Below are 18,072 nucleotides of genomic sequence, written 5' to 3'. Positions count from 1 at the left end.
CAACATACGACTGAGTATATGTGTGAAATTCATAAATAATAGAAAATGATAGAAGATAAATAATAGAAGATGGATAGAAAATAACGCATCCCCATCCAGATTAAGGTTAAACCAGACACTCCAACTACTGAACAATTGTTGCCCAACAGAAAAAATATGATGAAAAATTTGGAGACCACCTCGAAGGTCTTGCGGATCAACGGAGCCAAGTCTCCACAGATCAACTTTCATGTCGTACTGAAACAGCAGGCTGTTTGAACTTCGACAACTGTGCACTAATTTGCGCTGTGTGTGTGTGTATGTATGTGTGTGTGTGTTTGTATGTGTGTTTGTATGTGAATATACGTGTTCGTATGTATGTATGTGTGTGTATGTGTGTGTGTGTGTGTGTGTATGTATGTGTGTGTGTGTTTGAATGTGTATGTACGTACGTATGAGTGCGATCATCATCATTGAAACAAAATTCGTCATCTTCATCATCAGAACTTTAGTAGTCATCATCGTCATAGCAGTCACCCATATCACGTTTCATCAACAATCATCATCATCACCAATCAACAATCATCATCATCATCATCATCATAACCAATCATCATCATCATCAAAACCAATCATCATCATTATCATCACATTCAACATCATCATCAACAACCATCATCATCATCACATACAATCAACATCATCGTCATCATCGCATTCAACATCATCATCATCATCACCTGTTGAGTGCAGGGTATCTTGGTAATCTTCTTCTCCAAGTTATCTCTGACAATCAGCTGACAATCAAGCCCTGGTGGTCATGATGATGATGATAATAATAATAAGAATAATAGTGTTTACAGAAGTGAGAATGACGATGATGACGATGATGATTAAGGTGAAGATAAAAATTATAATGCCTATAAAGTGCTGATGATGAACTTGGGATAACATCATCATCATCACAAATATTATCATCATCATCAGGAACATTATCATCATCATCGTCATCATCATCAGGAACATTATCATCAACATCATCAAGAACATTATCATCATCATCATCATCAGGAACATTATCATCATCATCATAACCAGCACGAACTGACCAGCTGAAACGAGTGTATAGTTGCGGACAAATTGAAGTGACCTGACATCATTACTATGGTAGACCTTTCCCGCCATTACCCACGATGGTGATGATGATGATGTCGTTGATGATGATGTTGATGATGATGTCGTTGTTGTTGATGATGATGTTGACGATGTAGTTGTAGATGATGATGGCTTTGGAGAGCTGAGTTTAAACATAGTTATTCCACCAACACCTGTTTGCGCGTGCGTGTGTGCAGGTGTGTGTGTGTGTGTACGTGTGTGTGTGTGATAATAACAATGATGATGATGCAAATGGTGGTGGTGGTGGAGATGAAAATGATGAAGCTGTAAACCGTAGGTAGGAAATAAATGAACAGTTACTCTCACTCTCTTACTCACTCACTCGCTCATTCACTCACTCATTCACTCACTCACTCGCTCATTCACTCACTCACTCGCTCATTCACTCACTCACTCGCTCATTCACTCACTCACTCGCTCATTCACTCACTCGCTCATTCACTCACTCACTCGCTCATTCACTCACACAACTTCATACCAGCAACAGACAGAAGATCTCCAGGGGCATTGATGACAATGGAATGAATGTTGGCTTCATGGCTCCTGAACCTCTGATTGAAGTCGGCGATGAAACAATCAATCAATCAATCAATCAATCAATAATTTAATCAATCAATCAATCAATCAATAATTTAATCAATCAATCAATCAATAATTTAATCAATCAATCAATAATTTAATCAATCAATCAATCAATTAATCAATCAATAATTTAATCAATCAATAATTTTATCAATAAATCAATCAATCATTTAATCAATCAATTAATCAATAAGTCAATCAAATAATTAGTCAATCAATCAATCAATCAGTTACACAACAAGTTATTTAATTTATTAATCAACTAATCAATAAATCTACCGAATAATTAGCCAATCAAACAATCGCAATCATTCAATTATAAAATCAACTAATCAGTCATTCAATTACAGAACCAATCAATAAATCATTTAATCAATCAGTCAATTAATTAATTGAATAGTCAATCAACTGATCAACTAAAAAGAAATAACAAAGCTGACTAACCTTACTATGCGAGAGTTTACCAGGCACGCCATACCAGAATGCAGTCTGACCAGACGAGTCACCACTTATTATCGTAAATTCCCTGTGTTGTTTGTTTGTTCATTAATTAACCAATTAATTAGCCAATTAATTAACCAATCAATTAACCAATTAATTAATCAATTAATTAACCGATTTAACAACGATGATGAATTATAAAAAAAGTGCTGTATTTAATTCAAATGCTTTCTAAACAACAAAAACAACAAACAATGAAAAAAAAAAAAGAATAATAATAATAATATAACGCCGACAACACAGCATGCGGACAAAAAAAATAAACAAAACATAAACAATACAAACAAAAAACTACTAAAGACAGAAGCATAACAACGACACAAAAACAAACTTGGTAACAGCGAGTGCCCAGACGAGAATATTACTCGAACTGGCCACGGAGATGCGCTGTAGCAACGAGCCCGTCTCCGCATTGTAGACACGCACATCACTACTTCCTGTCAGCAGGACGTTCAACTCCAGGTGCCAGCATATCGAAAGGATGCGACCTGAATGTAATTGTAATGACGATGATGAAGATGATGATCACGACGATGATGATGGTTATGATGAGTCACAACCACCATAAACATCACAATCATCACCGTCATCATCATCACCTGACCTTCTTGTCTGACGATAGCCTTTTTGTAGACGACATCATCTTCGATGGCCTCAAACAACACGACACATCCACCCTCTGTTCCTGCCTGGCATTGGTAGTGATGATGATGATGATGTAACGGTTTTGATCATCATCATAATAATGTGGAGATAATGATGATGATGTGAAGGTAATGATAATGATGACAGCAACAACATCAGCAATAGACATACTGCAATAAGTTTCTCGTTGGGATTGACGGCCATGCACCATATCGCTCCATGGTTGGATGATTGTGGCTCCTGAAGGATTGAACATTCATTGATGACGAGGCAGTAATAATGATTATATTTTTCTACATTAATCTTCTGTTCAATCATCAACACACACACACACACGCACACACACACATACAGCACATGAATCCATGTATTATATTTCACACATTGTCCACAATAGATACAATCACACCACCTTACTACGATGATAAAGATGACTAATTTCAATAATTATGACAAGTAAACAACCAAAGTGTCGCCAATACTGAACTGAATCAGGTCAGCATCATTAAACAATGGCATTTATAACAAGAAAATTCTTATTCCTTCGTATCATTAACAACTTGTCAGCTAAACAAAGACAACAAAGCAATTAACAAGATGACAAGCAAAAATGACAGAAAGTGACCTTCATTGATGAAGTCTTGAGGTCGACGTGCACCAGCGACCCATTCAACCCCCCAATGAGCAGTCTGTTCTTGTACCAGACCATGCACTCGATCAGTGATGTCGAAGGCAGAATCTAATCATATGTGAATATTATAATTATTAATAATTAATATGAATGAGTTGTTGATTAATCATTAATTCAGTATTTAATTAATTAATAAATAATCAAGTATATATAATTTAATTTAGAATTTAAATGACAATAAGAGATACTTGAAATGGTTTATTTACCCGCTCTAGAAGCCAGTTTTCATTAGAATTCCATATTTCAATGTATGAAGATTTCGCATCAAACCTTTTTAAATTTTTATTCAGCAAATATTTTTTTTCAAACTCATGATTCAAAATTTTGTCTTTTGAGAACAAAAATTTTTCATTATAAATAATTTTCAATTGAATTAAAGTTTATTATTTATAATAAAAATTAATTATTTTATTTAAATTTGAAAAATAAAAAGGACAACCCCAGCACCCAACCTGGAAACGGCCAATCTTTTTGTCTTACAATCAAAAGCCATACAATTGATTGGTTTCGGAGTAAAATCAAAGAATTCGACATGATGAAGTTTATAAACGGCCGGAGCCGACATTTTTCCTAATTTTTAGTTTTTAAAGTTTAAACTTTTAAAGTTTAAACAAAACAATCCAAATCAGTGAATGACTGAAATAATGAAACTTTGCAATATAAAATTTTTTATACAATATTATTCCTACAAATTAATTCCTTCAATTACTTCCTAACAAATCTACTCATGCTTAATTTAATTAATTTAAATTTAATTTGACGTAGCAAACCAAGAAATGCACGTGTTATAGGGCGATATTGAGGTACTGCTTACAACAACTTACAATGAATCGAACTAATGGGCAAAACGGCTTTTAGGATCTATGCTATGCTGTAGTTCGTTGCGTCATCTTCCTAGAATGACGTATTAACACATTCAGATTTGAATTCAGATAATTTAAAATTATTATTTAATTCATTTATTCATTAGCTCGGTGGTGCAACGATTAAGAAACCTTACAACGTTCATGCTGGGCTGCTATGGTTTCGAATACAGAAAAGTTCCAATCATGCAGTATGTGGGATGCAGTATGTCGAGTGCGTTGCGTACTTTTTGTTTTTTATTGGAGAAAACATTGAATAATACTAAAAATGTTTTTATCAACCAGTTAAGATACGGTTAAGAAATAAGTAATATTAAGAAGTAATATTAAAACGAATCGAAGGCAATCGTTAGGCTAGTTGTTTTGTCATTGTAATTCCTATAAACCAGAACAAATCACGTACACCTGTTAAAAAATCCTTTAACCACGAATTATTTTCACGCACTGAAATAGTAAACTTTCAGGTTTCCGAATAAAGCTGACGAAGTTGCCATTGCAGAATTTTTTCAAACTTACTACCAACAAATAAACTGAATGAAACTGAAATTCAAGCAAAATTCAAACAAATAGGCACATTCATTTACAAGCATGGATACTATATATTATATATTATATATCATATAATTATCATAGAATAGACCGATCAAATTAGATCAATGACATGGATATATATAATATATAAATTGATCATGATCAATGATCGCGTGATGGAAGGACTCCAAGACGCAGCGTTCACTTTTAAAGCATTTTAATCTGCACAGCACTCTATGCAAAGACTTCTCTATGTTACATATATAAGTATATTACACACACACACACACACACACACACACACACACACACACACACACACACACACACACACACACACACATAAGTAAGTATGTTATATTTTACACTAAAGAGTCAGCAAATAAATTAATTAAAAAAAATGACTCTTGGAAATTCGATACATGATTTGTATTACGAACATAAGAAATCGATAAGAAAGCTGGAAAACTTGATAAAGAGAAGCGCAACAGTTTGATAACTTTATATATATATATATAATAAAATATAACATAATAGAATATAAATACTCTATATATATGGATTGTTGAGTTTTGTTTTATATTAAAACATTATATACATTTATTTTTCTTTGGACCCAATGTTCTTTGCTTTGTATGTAACTTCACTTTTCCTTTTCTGTTGATCCGGTGGATAATAAACAAGTCGATAACGTTGCTTGGTTTATTTCTCTTCTTTTAATGTCTTTCAATATTATATCAATTAATTGAACGATCTACGTGACAAGAAATTTAACATGGATAACGTCTATCCAATTAAACTAAATGTTTAAAACATTATCTTGCCTAAACTTACTATTAAATATAATTCTATTCTCTCTCTCTCTCTCTCTCTATATATATATATATATATATATATTTATATATTTTGGGTTTAGACTATCATAAATACAATTATTGTTTGTAGATATCAATCGATCGATCGATCAGTCAGTCAGTCAGTTAGTCAGGCAATCAATCAATCAACCAACCAACCATTCCTTCAATCAAATAATCAATCGACCAATCAATCAACCAAATTGAATGAACCAAATAAACGAAAAAAAAAATAAATAAATAAAATATAAAATATTTTCAAGGCTTGTTCAAACTCGAACAAACACTTAACCGTACATATCTACAAACAATTTCGGGATTTTAGTAAAGAAAGACAAACACAATGGTGCTTTTATTTTAATTCATTCAAAAATGAAAAATGACGGTTAATTAAAATTTTAAAAACGTCAATTTTTTTAAAATTCGTATTTTAAATAAACAAATATAACAAAATATCGACCGATAAAAAATAATTATTATCTATTATTATTATACACACTTAGTATTTCTCTGAGAATGATTCACGTAACAATAGCATTTAGTAAAAACAGTTCACAGCATAACATAATGGCTAAATCAACATACCAAACAGAAATTATTTATACATGCATATATACAAAGTAAATCAAGAAATATCCAAAAATTATTTAACCAAATTTGAAAAACTAGAAACCAGTCAACATTTCATAAATAAATAAATAAACAATATTAAAAAATTGTTCAAAAAAGTAAAATTTAAGGCGACGACGAAAAAAAATGTAGTATGTTTTGTTGGTGTTGTGTTGTGAAGCAAAAACAAACACATAACAAAAAATAGTAAAGTCGTAAGAATAGTAGTCAGTCACCTACCTACAATTAAGCTACTCTCAGGGCCCTAGCTTACCTATAAGGATTAACTCATCTCACTTACCTACAATTTTATATTTTTTAGTTTTAGAAATTTTACATATTTCGGGTATTGTATTTTACAAATTTTAACCTTTTTAATTTGCCTTTTTTGTATAATTTAATTTTTTTAATTTTCTTTTGTTAGAAACTTTTTAACTAAAGTTAAGTCCCAGCCTACCTACGATTGTCCAACTCATCTCAATCCCTAACTTACCTACGAATTAAATTAAAGTCCGGTAAAGAATATAGCAAGTTGAAGAGAAACATAACAACGACAACACCAAAAAATGGATGTTGTGTAAGTGTGTGTTGTATTGATGTGTTTGTGTGTGTGTGTGTGTGTAAATGTGCGCGCGTGTACTCTCAAGAAACTTCTTCACTACGGACGTTGTTGTTGTTTTCTTCGATTTGTCATCGGAACGATTATCATGAAACCACCATCTGAAACGTGCTGACGCCCACCACAGCCCACCTCTCACCATTCTGTAGACAAGTTTTTTTTATTAGCGTATTAGTAAATCAAGGAACAAAGGAACGAACGATAAAATGATTAACTGAAAGATTGAATAATTGGTTAAAAGAATAAATGAATTAATTAATCAATCAATGATTCAATGAATGAATAGAATAAATTAACGTCTTTTAATGGAAGAATAATTTGAAAGATTGAGTGATAAAATAAACGAATAAATGATTGAAAAAAATAAAAAAACGAAATTAACCTTACTTCAAAAATTGTCGTCACTGTAATTCACTGCACCGACGACCACCATCTGGTCGGCACACAAGATTTCATACGAACTTCTGAGTGTCAGTCGAACAGCCAACGAGCTGATTCTTCCTACACCACCATCATCATATGTAAATCATCATGAGACCACTATCTGAAAGGTGCTGACGCCCACCACTGCCCACCTCTCATCATTCTGTAGACAAATTTTGTTTATTAATGCAATAGTAAATGAATGTTCGAACAAAGGAACAAACGAATAAATGATTGATTGAATGATTAAGTGAATGAATACATGAATTAATCAATCAATCAACGAATGAATGAATGTAAGGAATCAATTAATGGATGAATAATTTGAAAGATTGAGAAAATGGATGAATGAGAAAAATAAAAAAACGAAATTAACCTTACTTCAAAAATCGTCGTTACTGTAATCAATTGCACCGACCACCACAATCTGGTCGGCACACAAGTGTCAGTCGAACAGCCAACGCGCTGATTCTTCCTACACCAACATCATCATACGTAAATCATCATGAGACCACCATCTGAAACGTGCTGACTCCCACCACTGCCCACCTCTCATAATTCTGTAGACAAATTTTTTTTTATTAACGTAGTAGTTAATGAATGTTAGAATTTTAGAACCCAAAAATTATACAATGAAAATAACTGCAAATAAATAATATCTGAAAATAATTAAGAGAGTAAAATGTAAAAAAAACTTACCGTCGTCCAATCCACAAAGGCAGAATGATGAATGCCTTCCGGTTCCTACGTTGTCCTCCAAAACTGGTGCCAGTCCTCCTCGAGATTGTTGTTGAAACACAGCCCGTGGAATGGAGAAAGATTAAGAGAAAATTCTCATCAGAAAGCTTAGCGGTGCTTGCATCTAAAATTGCGTAATAAAAATAATCCTATCTACCTATTTAATTACCTTAACTAATCTATATTAAATTGTTAATGGTACGATAGTCGAAAGTCCCCCTTCATTCTCCCTCCTTGCACAGAGGTTCACCGACAGCCAGGGCACCGGATAGTAAACCATTGCCGTGCGGATAGTAGACTATTGCTGTGCGGATAGTAAACCATTTGCCGTCCGGAAGCCGTGCGGGTAGTAGACTATGGCCATGCCGCATAGTAAATCATTACCGTGCAGATAGTAAACCATTGCCGTCCGGATAGTAAACCATTGCCGGTTCACCACTGGCCACCAAGGCTTACCTCTGACAAGAACTTTGAAATTCAGAGTCAATCGGCTATCGTACCCTCGACTTACCTGTTCATTACAATTAAGCCCTAGCTTACCTAAAATTACAAAACTCAAGAGCCCAATTCATTTAGCCAATCGGCACCCACCCCACCACCTACGTAATGCCTTGGGCTCCAACTTAGTAATAATAATATAAAACTTAAACCCTAAATCTATTAATGAGTATGTGTTACAATGTAGCCTTAACCTACCTATTCATTACATTACGGTCCTAGCTTACCTAAAATTACAAAACTCAAGAGCCCAATTCATTTAGCCAATCGGCGCCCACCCCACCACCTACGTAATGCCTTGGGCTCCAACATAATAATAATAATGTAAAACTTATATTAGCCTACCTATCGATACACTTACAGCGTTTTAATTTACATTACAAGATTGTTCCTAGAATTACATTATCGCCCTTAATTACCTATAAAATTAAATTACTCTCAACCTTAGTAATAATAAATTAGAATGTGTAATGAAAGTAAAATTACGCTCAAATACTAACATATGTGTTTATGTATGTATTTGTGTGTGTGTGTGTGTGTGTGTAATACGCTGATGCGTGTAATGTTGATGCAAGATAAAATAGAAGCGATAAACTTACGCGCCTAAATATTCAACTACATTAGTGTTGGATGCTTCTTATCTATCCTACCTACAATTAAAATTATGTCTATCTAACCTACCTATATAGCTACTTAATGTAATTGTGTGTGTGTGTGCGCGTGTGAGCATTCTTACTTATTGTTAAATTACAGAGAAAAAAGAATAAAACGTATCCCAGCCAGGCGTGCATTCTTTGCCTCTGAATGAATGAACGTAGCCTGACATCTTCCATGATGAACTCCTCTGGAAGCTTTAGCCTGAATGAAATGAATGAAATAAAAAAATCTTATTTATTTATTTAATTAATTTAAATGAAAATAGAGAAACGAGCCGCGGTAAAACCCGCCAGCCGGAAAAGCCAGCCAATTGGCAAAAAGAGAAACCGCAAAGAAACCGTAAAACAAACCCCAGCCAGGCGTGCATTCTTTGACACTGAATGAACGAACGTAGCGTGACATCACAACTATTCTGATCTTCCACGATGAACTCCTCCGGAAGCTTCAACCTGAATGAATGAACCTGAAAGAACCTAAATGAACGGACAAATCTTATTTATTTAATTAATTTAAATGAAAATAGAGAAACGCAAAGAAGCCGACCGGTCGGCAAAGAAAAGAACCTCAAAGAAAGGCATCTATATAGGATTTACGCCCTATATAACTCTATATAACTCTATATAACTCTATATAACTCTATATAACTCTATATAACTCTATATAACTCTATATAACTCTATATAACTCTATATAACTCTATATAACTCTATATAACTCTATATAACTCTATATAACTCTATATAACTCTATATAACTCTATATAACTCTATATAACTCTATATAACTCTATATAACTCTATATAACTCTATATAACTCTATATAACTCTATATAACTCTATATAACTCTATATAACATAACTCTATATAACATAACTCTATATAACATAACTCTATATAACATAACTCTATATAACATAACTCTATATAACATAACTCTATATAACATAACTCTATATAACTCTATATAACTCTATATAACCATGCATACTACCACATTCAATCAATAAAAATCCCACAAAAACCAGGAACCACCGCGTACCTGTTATATGTATAGTGTGAAACAAAACAAAAAAAAACACAAAACAAAAAATATACAACCTAGTAGAGTAAAAGAATAGAAGTCCCTAACCTACCTATGTAACTAAATTACCTTATGCCCTAGCCTACCTATATAATAAATTAATTTTTAATCTCACCTACCTATGTTTCATTAACTTAACTCAAGACTCATGAAGAAAGAGAAAAAAGAGTAAAACAGAAAATAAAATACTACCACACAAACAAACATGATGTATGTATGTATGTGTGTATGAGCAACCGTTAAAGAACCCACCTAAAATTAAAAAAATACCACCTACAAACATTCAAACCACCTACAAACATGCAAACTCTATATAACTCTATATAACTCTGTATAATAAAATAAATAAAAAAATTTTAAAAATAAAATAAATGAGATCAGACAGACTGCTTCAAGCGAGGCAGAATGCTGATCTGATTTTCATGTTGTCTCAGCTCCCCTATTTATACTCGTTTCAACCATACATTCTCATCATTTCAATCATTCGCATCAGTAAAAAACTTGTTTAATGTATATACTGCACTATTATACAGTCTTAACCACAATGCTAACCGTACTAAATTGAAGTCATCGAACGAACGCCTTCGAAACTTTCTGGTTGGCTGGTCGAATCTGCTATATTGCTTTTCATATAAACATATAATCTAATATAATATAATTTAATTATTTGTATACATGGATTCCAGTCACTTTATATATATATATATATATAATAAAAATCCGCTGCTTGAATCTGCTATATTACTTTTTATATAAACATATAATCTTATTAATTATTTGTATACATGGATTCTAGTCACTTTATATATATATATATAATATAAATTCATAATATAAGCAACAGCAATCAGTGCGATATATGTTCAAATTTCTCTGGGAGAATTCAAAATAGTTTGAGACCACACCTTGCTTAACATCCGATTCCAAGCCCAGTCAAGCCAAGCCAAGCTGAGCCAATATGCGTAGATTTATAAGTGCTTTTATATTAAAATTTTGCTCGTTTTATATACGAACATCCCAATATAACAAACTTTCCATCCTATTTTTAAATTTTTTTTTTGATGCTTGTTAATCAGTCAGGTCACAATCATCATCATCGATATCGCGATGAAATCAAATTGAATTTTTTGTTTGAAAAGGTTGTAAATTTGAATTTTTTAAATTATTATTTAGTGTGGCAATTAATTACTTTTATTTAGTATAAATTTAAAAAAAATAAAATCGACATTACCGATAATATTTAAAAGTTTAAAAAATTGAGGTTCTTTGCATATCCCTGCTTCAAACCATAAGAAAGTGTTGCATATTGGTGAATAGGCCTCCCATATAATTAGAATAAATAGAACGGCCTTCGCTCATTTTTGACGGTGGAACAAGGAGCTTACTTCCGGAGGGAAATTGGAGGGTGATTTTTTATCGCCCAAGTCAAAAGTTACGATCGTATATTTACTAATTTCGGAATATTGCTTTTATTTAAAATTTCAAAATGTTTTAAAAGGCACTAGATGCTGTTTTAGGATAGATATTGCGGTAAACAAGTATGAAACCATGCTTCCCGTTGTTTACATAGAATATTATTGAAAACTTTAAATTTGGCTCCGCCCTTAATTAATATTCATGACCAACCGAATCGCTTTTTTTCAATTTGTGATTTTTTTTAACCGAATCGTTTCATTTTTTTATAATTGTAATTTTTAATAAAATTCTAATATCATTATTTATTATTTTTAAAATATGTTATAAACATGAGAACTATTTCTAATTTTATTTGCACATTATATTTTCATATAAAAAAGAAAACAGAAGGCTACGATTGTACGTGAGCATCGCGCGTACCATTCATTCTCTTAAATTTTTGTTTGGCGCATCGCCACAAATTCTCCACTCCATTTGTATGCACTCCGTTTACGGCCCGGAACGCATTAATCCGTCCAAACTGTTGTACCTAAAATTATTAAAATCGAATTATATTTCATAACCAACAAAAATGAATTTAAAAATATTAAACTTTATGAAACCAACAGGGCAGAACATGTCGCTGCATTAATGGCAACAGCGTGGCAGCATCTCGTTTATTTACTTCCACCAGAAAGGCATCTTTTTGTTTGCGCATCGATGACTCCAAAAACCCAGCGTGACCTAACTGGACATGCATTTCGGTTCCTCGATCTTTTTGCAGATGAGATGCAGCTTTCATCTATCTGACCGATGTGTCCGGGGTCACCTATTCGTGCTGGGTTATCACGAGCCCAATCAATGCATAAATCTCGATGTAAATTGAACCAGTCAGGTAATGTGTGCCCGACGTCCAAATCTAAAATCGACGCAACCGTAGCCTGGCTAACGTCGTACATAGACAAGAAATACGTCATCTGTTTGAATTTAAAACAATACGCATCATCATTCTTAAAGAAATTACATTTTTTATAAACAATGAAAAAAAATCTCACCAAAATACATACCTAATTGTTTTTGTTGCGCGGCACTTGGAGTTTCTACACCTCCACAAGTAACCATCTGCCGTTGTTGCACTTTCTGCAAACCTTTTGTTTCATTATTTTTGAAAAAAATGAAAATCTGACAAACGAGAAAACTGTACAGCATGCAAGGCAGTAGTATGAAATGGTAACAAAAAATAGTTAGCGCATGTCATAGTGGCTGCTATCAAACCATGCTGTTTTGCCCACTTCACAGCATCTTCTTTCTTTAAAATATAGCCTATCAGTTCTAAAATTTTTATTAATGAAAAATATAAATAAATGCAATTGAAGAATAGAAGAGGAAACGGCAAAATTTGGCATCTAAATTATTAATAAAAATTTTAAAATATAATATAATATATTTGTTAAATAATTTATTACAATAAAATGAAGCGCTTCGGTTGGTCATGAATATTAATGACGGGCGGAAAGATAAGTTGAAAAAGATAAGTTGCCTATTTTTTCTAATTGCTTGTTTTTTATTTTAGTGAATTAATTTTTTTTTCAATTTATTTTTCAGTATCCGGTCAAATCCATTCCATCAATGCGTGTCAGATGATGGTCGGTGCAATGGAGGTTTGTCGGTAGTGAGTGAAGTTTCTGGAAAGTGCGCGCCCGCACATTTACATACACACACACATCAATACAACACATACATACACAACATCCATTCATTCGGTGTCGTTGTTGCTATGTTTCTCTTCAACTTTATATTTTCTTTACCGTGAACCGAGCTTTAATTTAATTCATAGGTAAGTTAGGGACTGAGTCAAACAGTTGTAGGTAGGCTAGGGCTTAACATTAGTTAACAAGCTTCAAGTAAAATAAAAACGCTAAAATATGTTAAATAAAATACTTGAAACATCTAAAACGAGAAATACAAATTTGTAGTTAAGTGAGTTGAGTCAATGTTTATAAGTAAGCTAGGGCCCTGAAAGTAATTTTATTATAGGTAGGTGACTGACTATTATTCTTGCGACTTCTTACTAGTTTTGTGTGATGTGTTTGTTTTCGCTTCACAACACCACCAACAAAACAAACTACATTTCATTCTTGTCGTCGCCTTAAATTGTACCTTTTTGAACAATCTTTTTAATAATGTCCATATATTTATTCATTAAATGTTGACTGGTTTCTAGTTTTTTTTTAATTGGTTATATAATTTTGGATATTTCTTGATTTACTTTGTATATATGCATGTATAAATTTTTTCTGTTTAGTATGTTGATTTAGTCATTATGATATGTTGTGAACTGTTCTTACTAAATGTTCATGTTACGTGGTTTATTATCCTTCGAGAACTTCTAAGGAGTGTGTATGATAATAATAATAATGGATAATAATTATTTTTATCGGTCGATATTTTGTTTTATTTGTTTATTTAAAATACGAATTTAAAAATAAAATTGACATTTTAAAATTTTAATTAGCCGTCACTTTTCATTTTTGAATGAATTCAAATAAAAGCAACTACTGTGTTTTTCTTTCTTTACTAAAATCTCGAAATTGTTTGTAGATCTGTACGGTTAACTGTTTGTTCGAGTTTGAACAGGCCTTGCAAATTTTTTTTATTTATTTTTGTTTTTATTTTTGTTTATTTGGTTCATTCAATTTAGTTGATTGATTGATTGGTTGGTTGATTGATTGACTGACTGACTGACTGACTGACTGGCTGGCTGGCTGGCTGACTAACCGACCGACCGACTGACCGACTGACTGATTGTTTGATTGATTTGTCTCATAGTATTGTATTGTATACATGAGAAAAAATCCGATTAAGCCAACCTACGGCTTCAGTAATCCACTGTTTTTCACCTGACAAAAGCAATTTCTATATTTATACTGACAAAAATAATTGTGATATGAATATATTGATTTATTTAAAGCATTATATGTACAAAAAAGTGCTATCGTAAGAGTTCTATGAAACCCTGTAAGCCACTGCTGTAAGCCAACGTATGATTTCAGCAGCCAGTTTCTTATGAGCACCAGCAGAATGTAAAATATTCATTGAATATAATGAAGATAGTTGTTCAAATAACAATTTTGATTTATTTAGGCCGTTTATTTCATAAGAAAACCAATTTTTAACATGATCGAATAGTGTAAAAAAAAAGGATGACTATAGTTCAATCCTACTAAGCCAACCTTCGGCTTCAGTAAGCCACCGGATTTCACCGGACCAAAAGCAATTTTTATATTCAAATTAACAAAAATAATTTAATAATACATAATTCTATTAATCATTATTAAAATTAAATAGAATTACTACAATGTTCTAAGCATATCAAATCAAGTAAATATTTCATTTAGCTTTCTTGTTAAAATCCATGCAATTTCGTAAGCCAACAATACAAGCACGACAAACAGCCCGACCGATAGATCGAATTGATCGATTAGTCCTATTATTCTAGTTATGTGGTTTGGAGCAAGGGGAGACATTACTGAAAATAATTAAAAGTTGAAAAAATTGAGGTTCTTTGCATATCCCTGCTTCAACCCATAAGAAGGTGTTGTCTGCTGGTAAATAGGCCACCCCTTGTATACATCCATGTTTTAAAGTGTCCTATTTTGTCTATGCCAAGAAATTGTTTAAAGCCAAAAGTAAACCTAAAAAATCGGCCTTTTTAAAACAAACAATGGCGTCTGTAGGCGATAATAAAACATCTTTTCGAAAAGTTGATGTCGACGAGTATACGGAAGAGAAATTTAAAGAAGATGACGACGAACAGAAACAGGCGAACGACGAATTACTTGCCGGATTGAATGAAACTGAAATTCAAACGATGTTGAATCAGTTAGTTTAATTTAGAGTGCTGTATGTAATTTGTTGTTGAAGTTGATCATGCAAATATAGGCCCAAGTGATGTGGGCGTACTATATAAAATGGAGGAAACAAATTTTCACCATTTTTTTATTATTTTTTTATTAAATCAGACTTCTTAATAAGTCTTTTATTGTATTTTTAATCAAAAAGATCTCATTATTACAATTACAATTACATTATTACAAAAAAAATTGATTACAATGATTAGTAATTAATTAGATTCTTTAAAATTTAATTAAATTAAAAATTAATTATTTTTATTTTTTAAAATTAGTAAATTAATGAAAAAACTTATAAACATATAAATAACTTTGAAATTGCAGATTGAAGGTTAAAATTAGTATAATTATAATTAATAACATCATTTTAATTAGACGATACTTGTCAGTTAATGAATTATATATTAACATTATTAACAAATTAAATCTCTAAAAATACAATAATTTTTATACAAAATTTTAAACAAATTCATTTCAGAGGTAAGAATATAGATGCACTTCTGTACATATTAAACAGGACACAGATTTCAAAAAATCCTGCTGTCAAGGTCATTTGTTATAATTAATCAATTAATTAATTTTTTAATTAATTATGATGAATAATGAAAAATTATACATTGTTGTGAATTATTATGAATTTATATGAATTATATCTATCCATGAATTATGATAGATATAATTATATATGGATGGTTATGAATTATCATGAATTTATTATGAACTATTATAAATTGCATTGTTATTATGCATTGTTATGAATTTATATGAAATATATATAACTATGAATTATTATAGATATGGTTATGAATTATCATGAATTTTTTGTGAATTATTACAAATAATGATGAGTACTAATAGGTAATAATGAAGTGTTATTGGTAAAGATGAATTTAAAAATGCTTTAAATCAACTAATCAAAATAATTTCAGATTTCACATACTTTTTTAAATATATAAATAAATTTATGATCAATGCTTGATTGTAATAATACTGTAAATTTCAATTACAATAATAATTAAATTAATTATTATTCTGGTAAATAAATAACTATAACAAATAAATAAACGATTTTGAATGTTCTGATATTTTTTGGTTAGGCCAAAACGTTACAACTTGCATTGAAAGTCATGCTGTCATTCAAGTCCTCTGAAATTGACCTGGCCCTAGGTCAGTTAGATGCGCCACAACATTTTGATCTGCTCATGAAGTATATATACAAGGTTGGCCTATTTTTATTCATCCATTTATTCATTTATTTATTCATTCATTTCTTCAACTATTCATTCATTCCACCTTTCATTCTTTCAATTGTTTGATCAATCGTTTTTGAAATTTCTAAGTTGGAGATATTTTCATTTTATCTTATTTAATAAAGTTGTTTGTTTGTGTGTGTGGTTGGCTGTTTTCATTTATTTTGTTGTTTTTTCCTTCATTCATTCACTCATTCATTCATTCATTATTCATTCATTTAATCATCCCATATTGCTTCGTTCATTAAATCATTCATTCATTTTTTAATTTGTTTTGTTTATTCATATGTTGAGCACAACACAAGGAACACAACAAACAACACTGTGAATAGCAAACAACACCACAGACAACAACAAACAACACAACAGACAAAACACCACGAACAACACTGTAATTTACAAACAGGGTTTTGAAGTTCCGTCAGAAGTCAGCTCAGCGCATCTTCTAACATGGCATGAAAAGGTTGTTGATTGCTGATTGCTGTTGATATTATATATAAATATGTATGTATGTATGTATGTATGTATGTATGTATGTATATATGTATGTATGTATGTATGTATGTATGTATGTATGTATGTATGTATGTATGTATGTATGTATGTATCAAATCAAATCAAATCAAATCAAATCACTTTTATTCAATCAAACAAAACAAAAGCATGAATGATTCGGAGACCAAAAAAAGAAAATTAATTCTTGTGGGCTCGGCCACCGTGCAGCTCAAAATTGCTTCTCAATGATAAAATAAAATTGTCAATAGGAGAAAATGTATCAATGTTAATGAAATATGTACACACTTATATACATATATATACATATACATTATTATCCTTGAAAAACAGAACTTTTCGTAATTAAAAAATTTTTCAGTTTATTTTTAAAAAGATGCAAAGTGTTACAATCTTTAATTTCTTGTGGAATCGTCTCCCATATTCCTGGGCCGGTATGTTTCAAACTCATGCAGAGTACTTTAATTCTGGCTGGTGGAGCATAGAAAAGTGGCGTGTGGCGTGTAGTTCTTGCTTGAATGGAAGTTCCAAAAGTGAAAAGTTTCTAAAAAATGC

At 31.6% G+C, this 18,072-nt stretch overlaps 3 protein-coding genes across 3 annotated transcripts in view; 1 reads left to right on the top strand and 2 right to left on the bottom strand.

Annotated features, from left to right (window-relative positions):
* Window positions 1-4,139, bottom strand: part of HELRODRAFT_177803 (hypothetical protein) — a gene marked incomplete at both ends in the record, with an annotated part of 7,044 nt that extends 2,905 nt beyond the window's left edge. Inside the window, 11 exons of the mRNA XM_009025952.1 lie at window positions 9-10; window positions 180-285; window positions 720-790; window positions 1,089-1,307; window positions 2,187-2,263; window positions 2,570-2,726; window positions 2,843-2,927; window positions 3,055-3,123; window positions 3,509-3,622; window positions 3,781-3,844; window positions 4,027-4,139. Coding sequence (XP_009024200.1) covers window positions 9-10; window positions 180-285; window positions 720-790; window positions 1,089-1,307; window positions 2,187-2,263; window positions 2,570-2,726; window positions 2,843-2,927; window positions 3,055-3,123; window positions 3,509-3,622; window positions 3,781-3,844; window positions 4,027-4,139 — 1,077 coding nt within the window. The remainder of the gene's footprint in view (window positions 1-8; window positions 11-179; window positions 286-719; window positions 791-1,088; window positions 1,308-2,186; window positions 2,264-2,569; window positions 2,727-2,842; window positions 2,928-3,054; window positions 3,124-3,508; window positions 3,623-3,780; window positions 3,845-4,026) is intronic.
* An 8,381-nt stretch (window positions 4,140-12,520) lies between these two features.
* On the bottom strand, window positions 12,521-13,003 carry HELRODRAFT_177802 (hypothetical protein; the record flags this gene model as incomplete). The annotated part of the gene is made up of 2 exons (XM_009025951.1): window positions 12,521-12,820; window positions 12,992-13,003. 2 exons carry the CDS (start codon window positions 13,001-13,003, stop codon window positions 12,521-12,523), a joined length of 312 nt encoding a protein of 103 aa, XP_009024199.1.
* A 2,564-nt stretch (window positions 13,004-15,567) lies between these two features.
* Window positions 15,568-18,072, top strand: part of HELRODRAFT_85149 (hypothetical protein) — a gene marked incomplete at both ends in the record, with an annotated part of 4,612 nt that continues 2,107 nt past the window's right edge. Inside the window, 4 exons of the mRNA XM_009025840.1 lie at window positions 15,568-15,725; window positions 16,233-16,302; window positions 16,852-16,974; window positions 17,411-17,467. Of these exons, the coding sequence (XP_009024088.1) occupies window positions 15,568-15,725; window positions 16,233-16,302; window positions 16,852-16,974; window positions 17,411-17,467 (408 nt within the window). The remainder of the gene's footprint in view (window positions 15,726-16,232; window positions 16,303-16,851; window positions 16,975-17,410; window positions 17,468-18,072) is intronic.

Source organism: Helobdella robusta, assembly GCF_000326865.2.
Source record: "Helobdella robusta unplaced genomic scaffold HELROscaffold_44, whole genome shotgun sequence".
NCBI classification, from domain to species: domain Eukaryota; kingdom Metazoa; phylum Annelida; class Clitellata; order Rhynchobdellida; family Glossiphoniidae; genus Helobdella; species Helobdella robusta.
The sequence above is the reverse complement of the archived record's forward strand: the minus strand, read 5'-3'. Positions and strand labels throughout refer to the sequence as shown.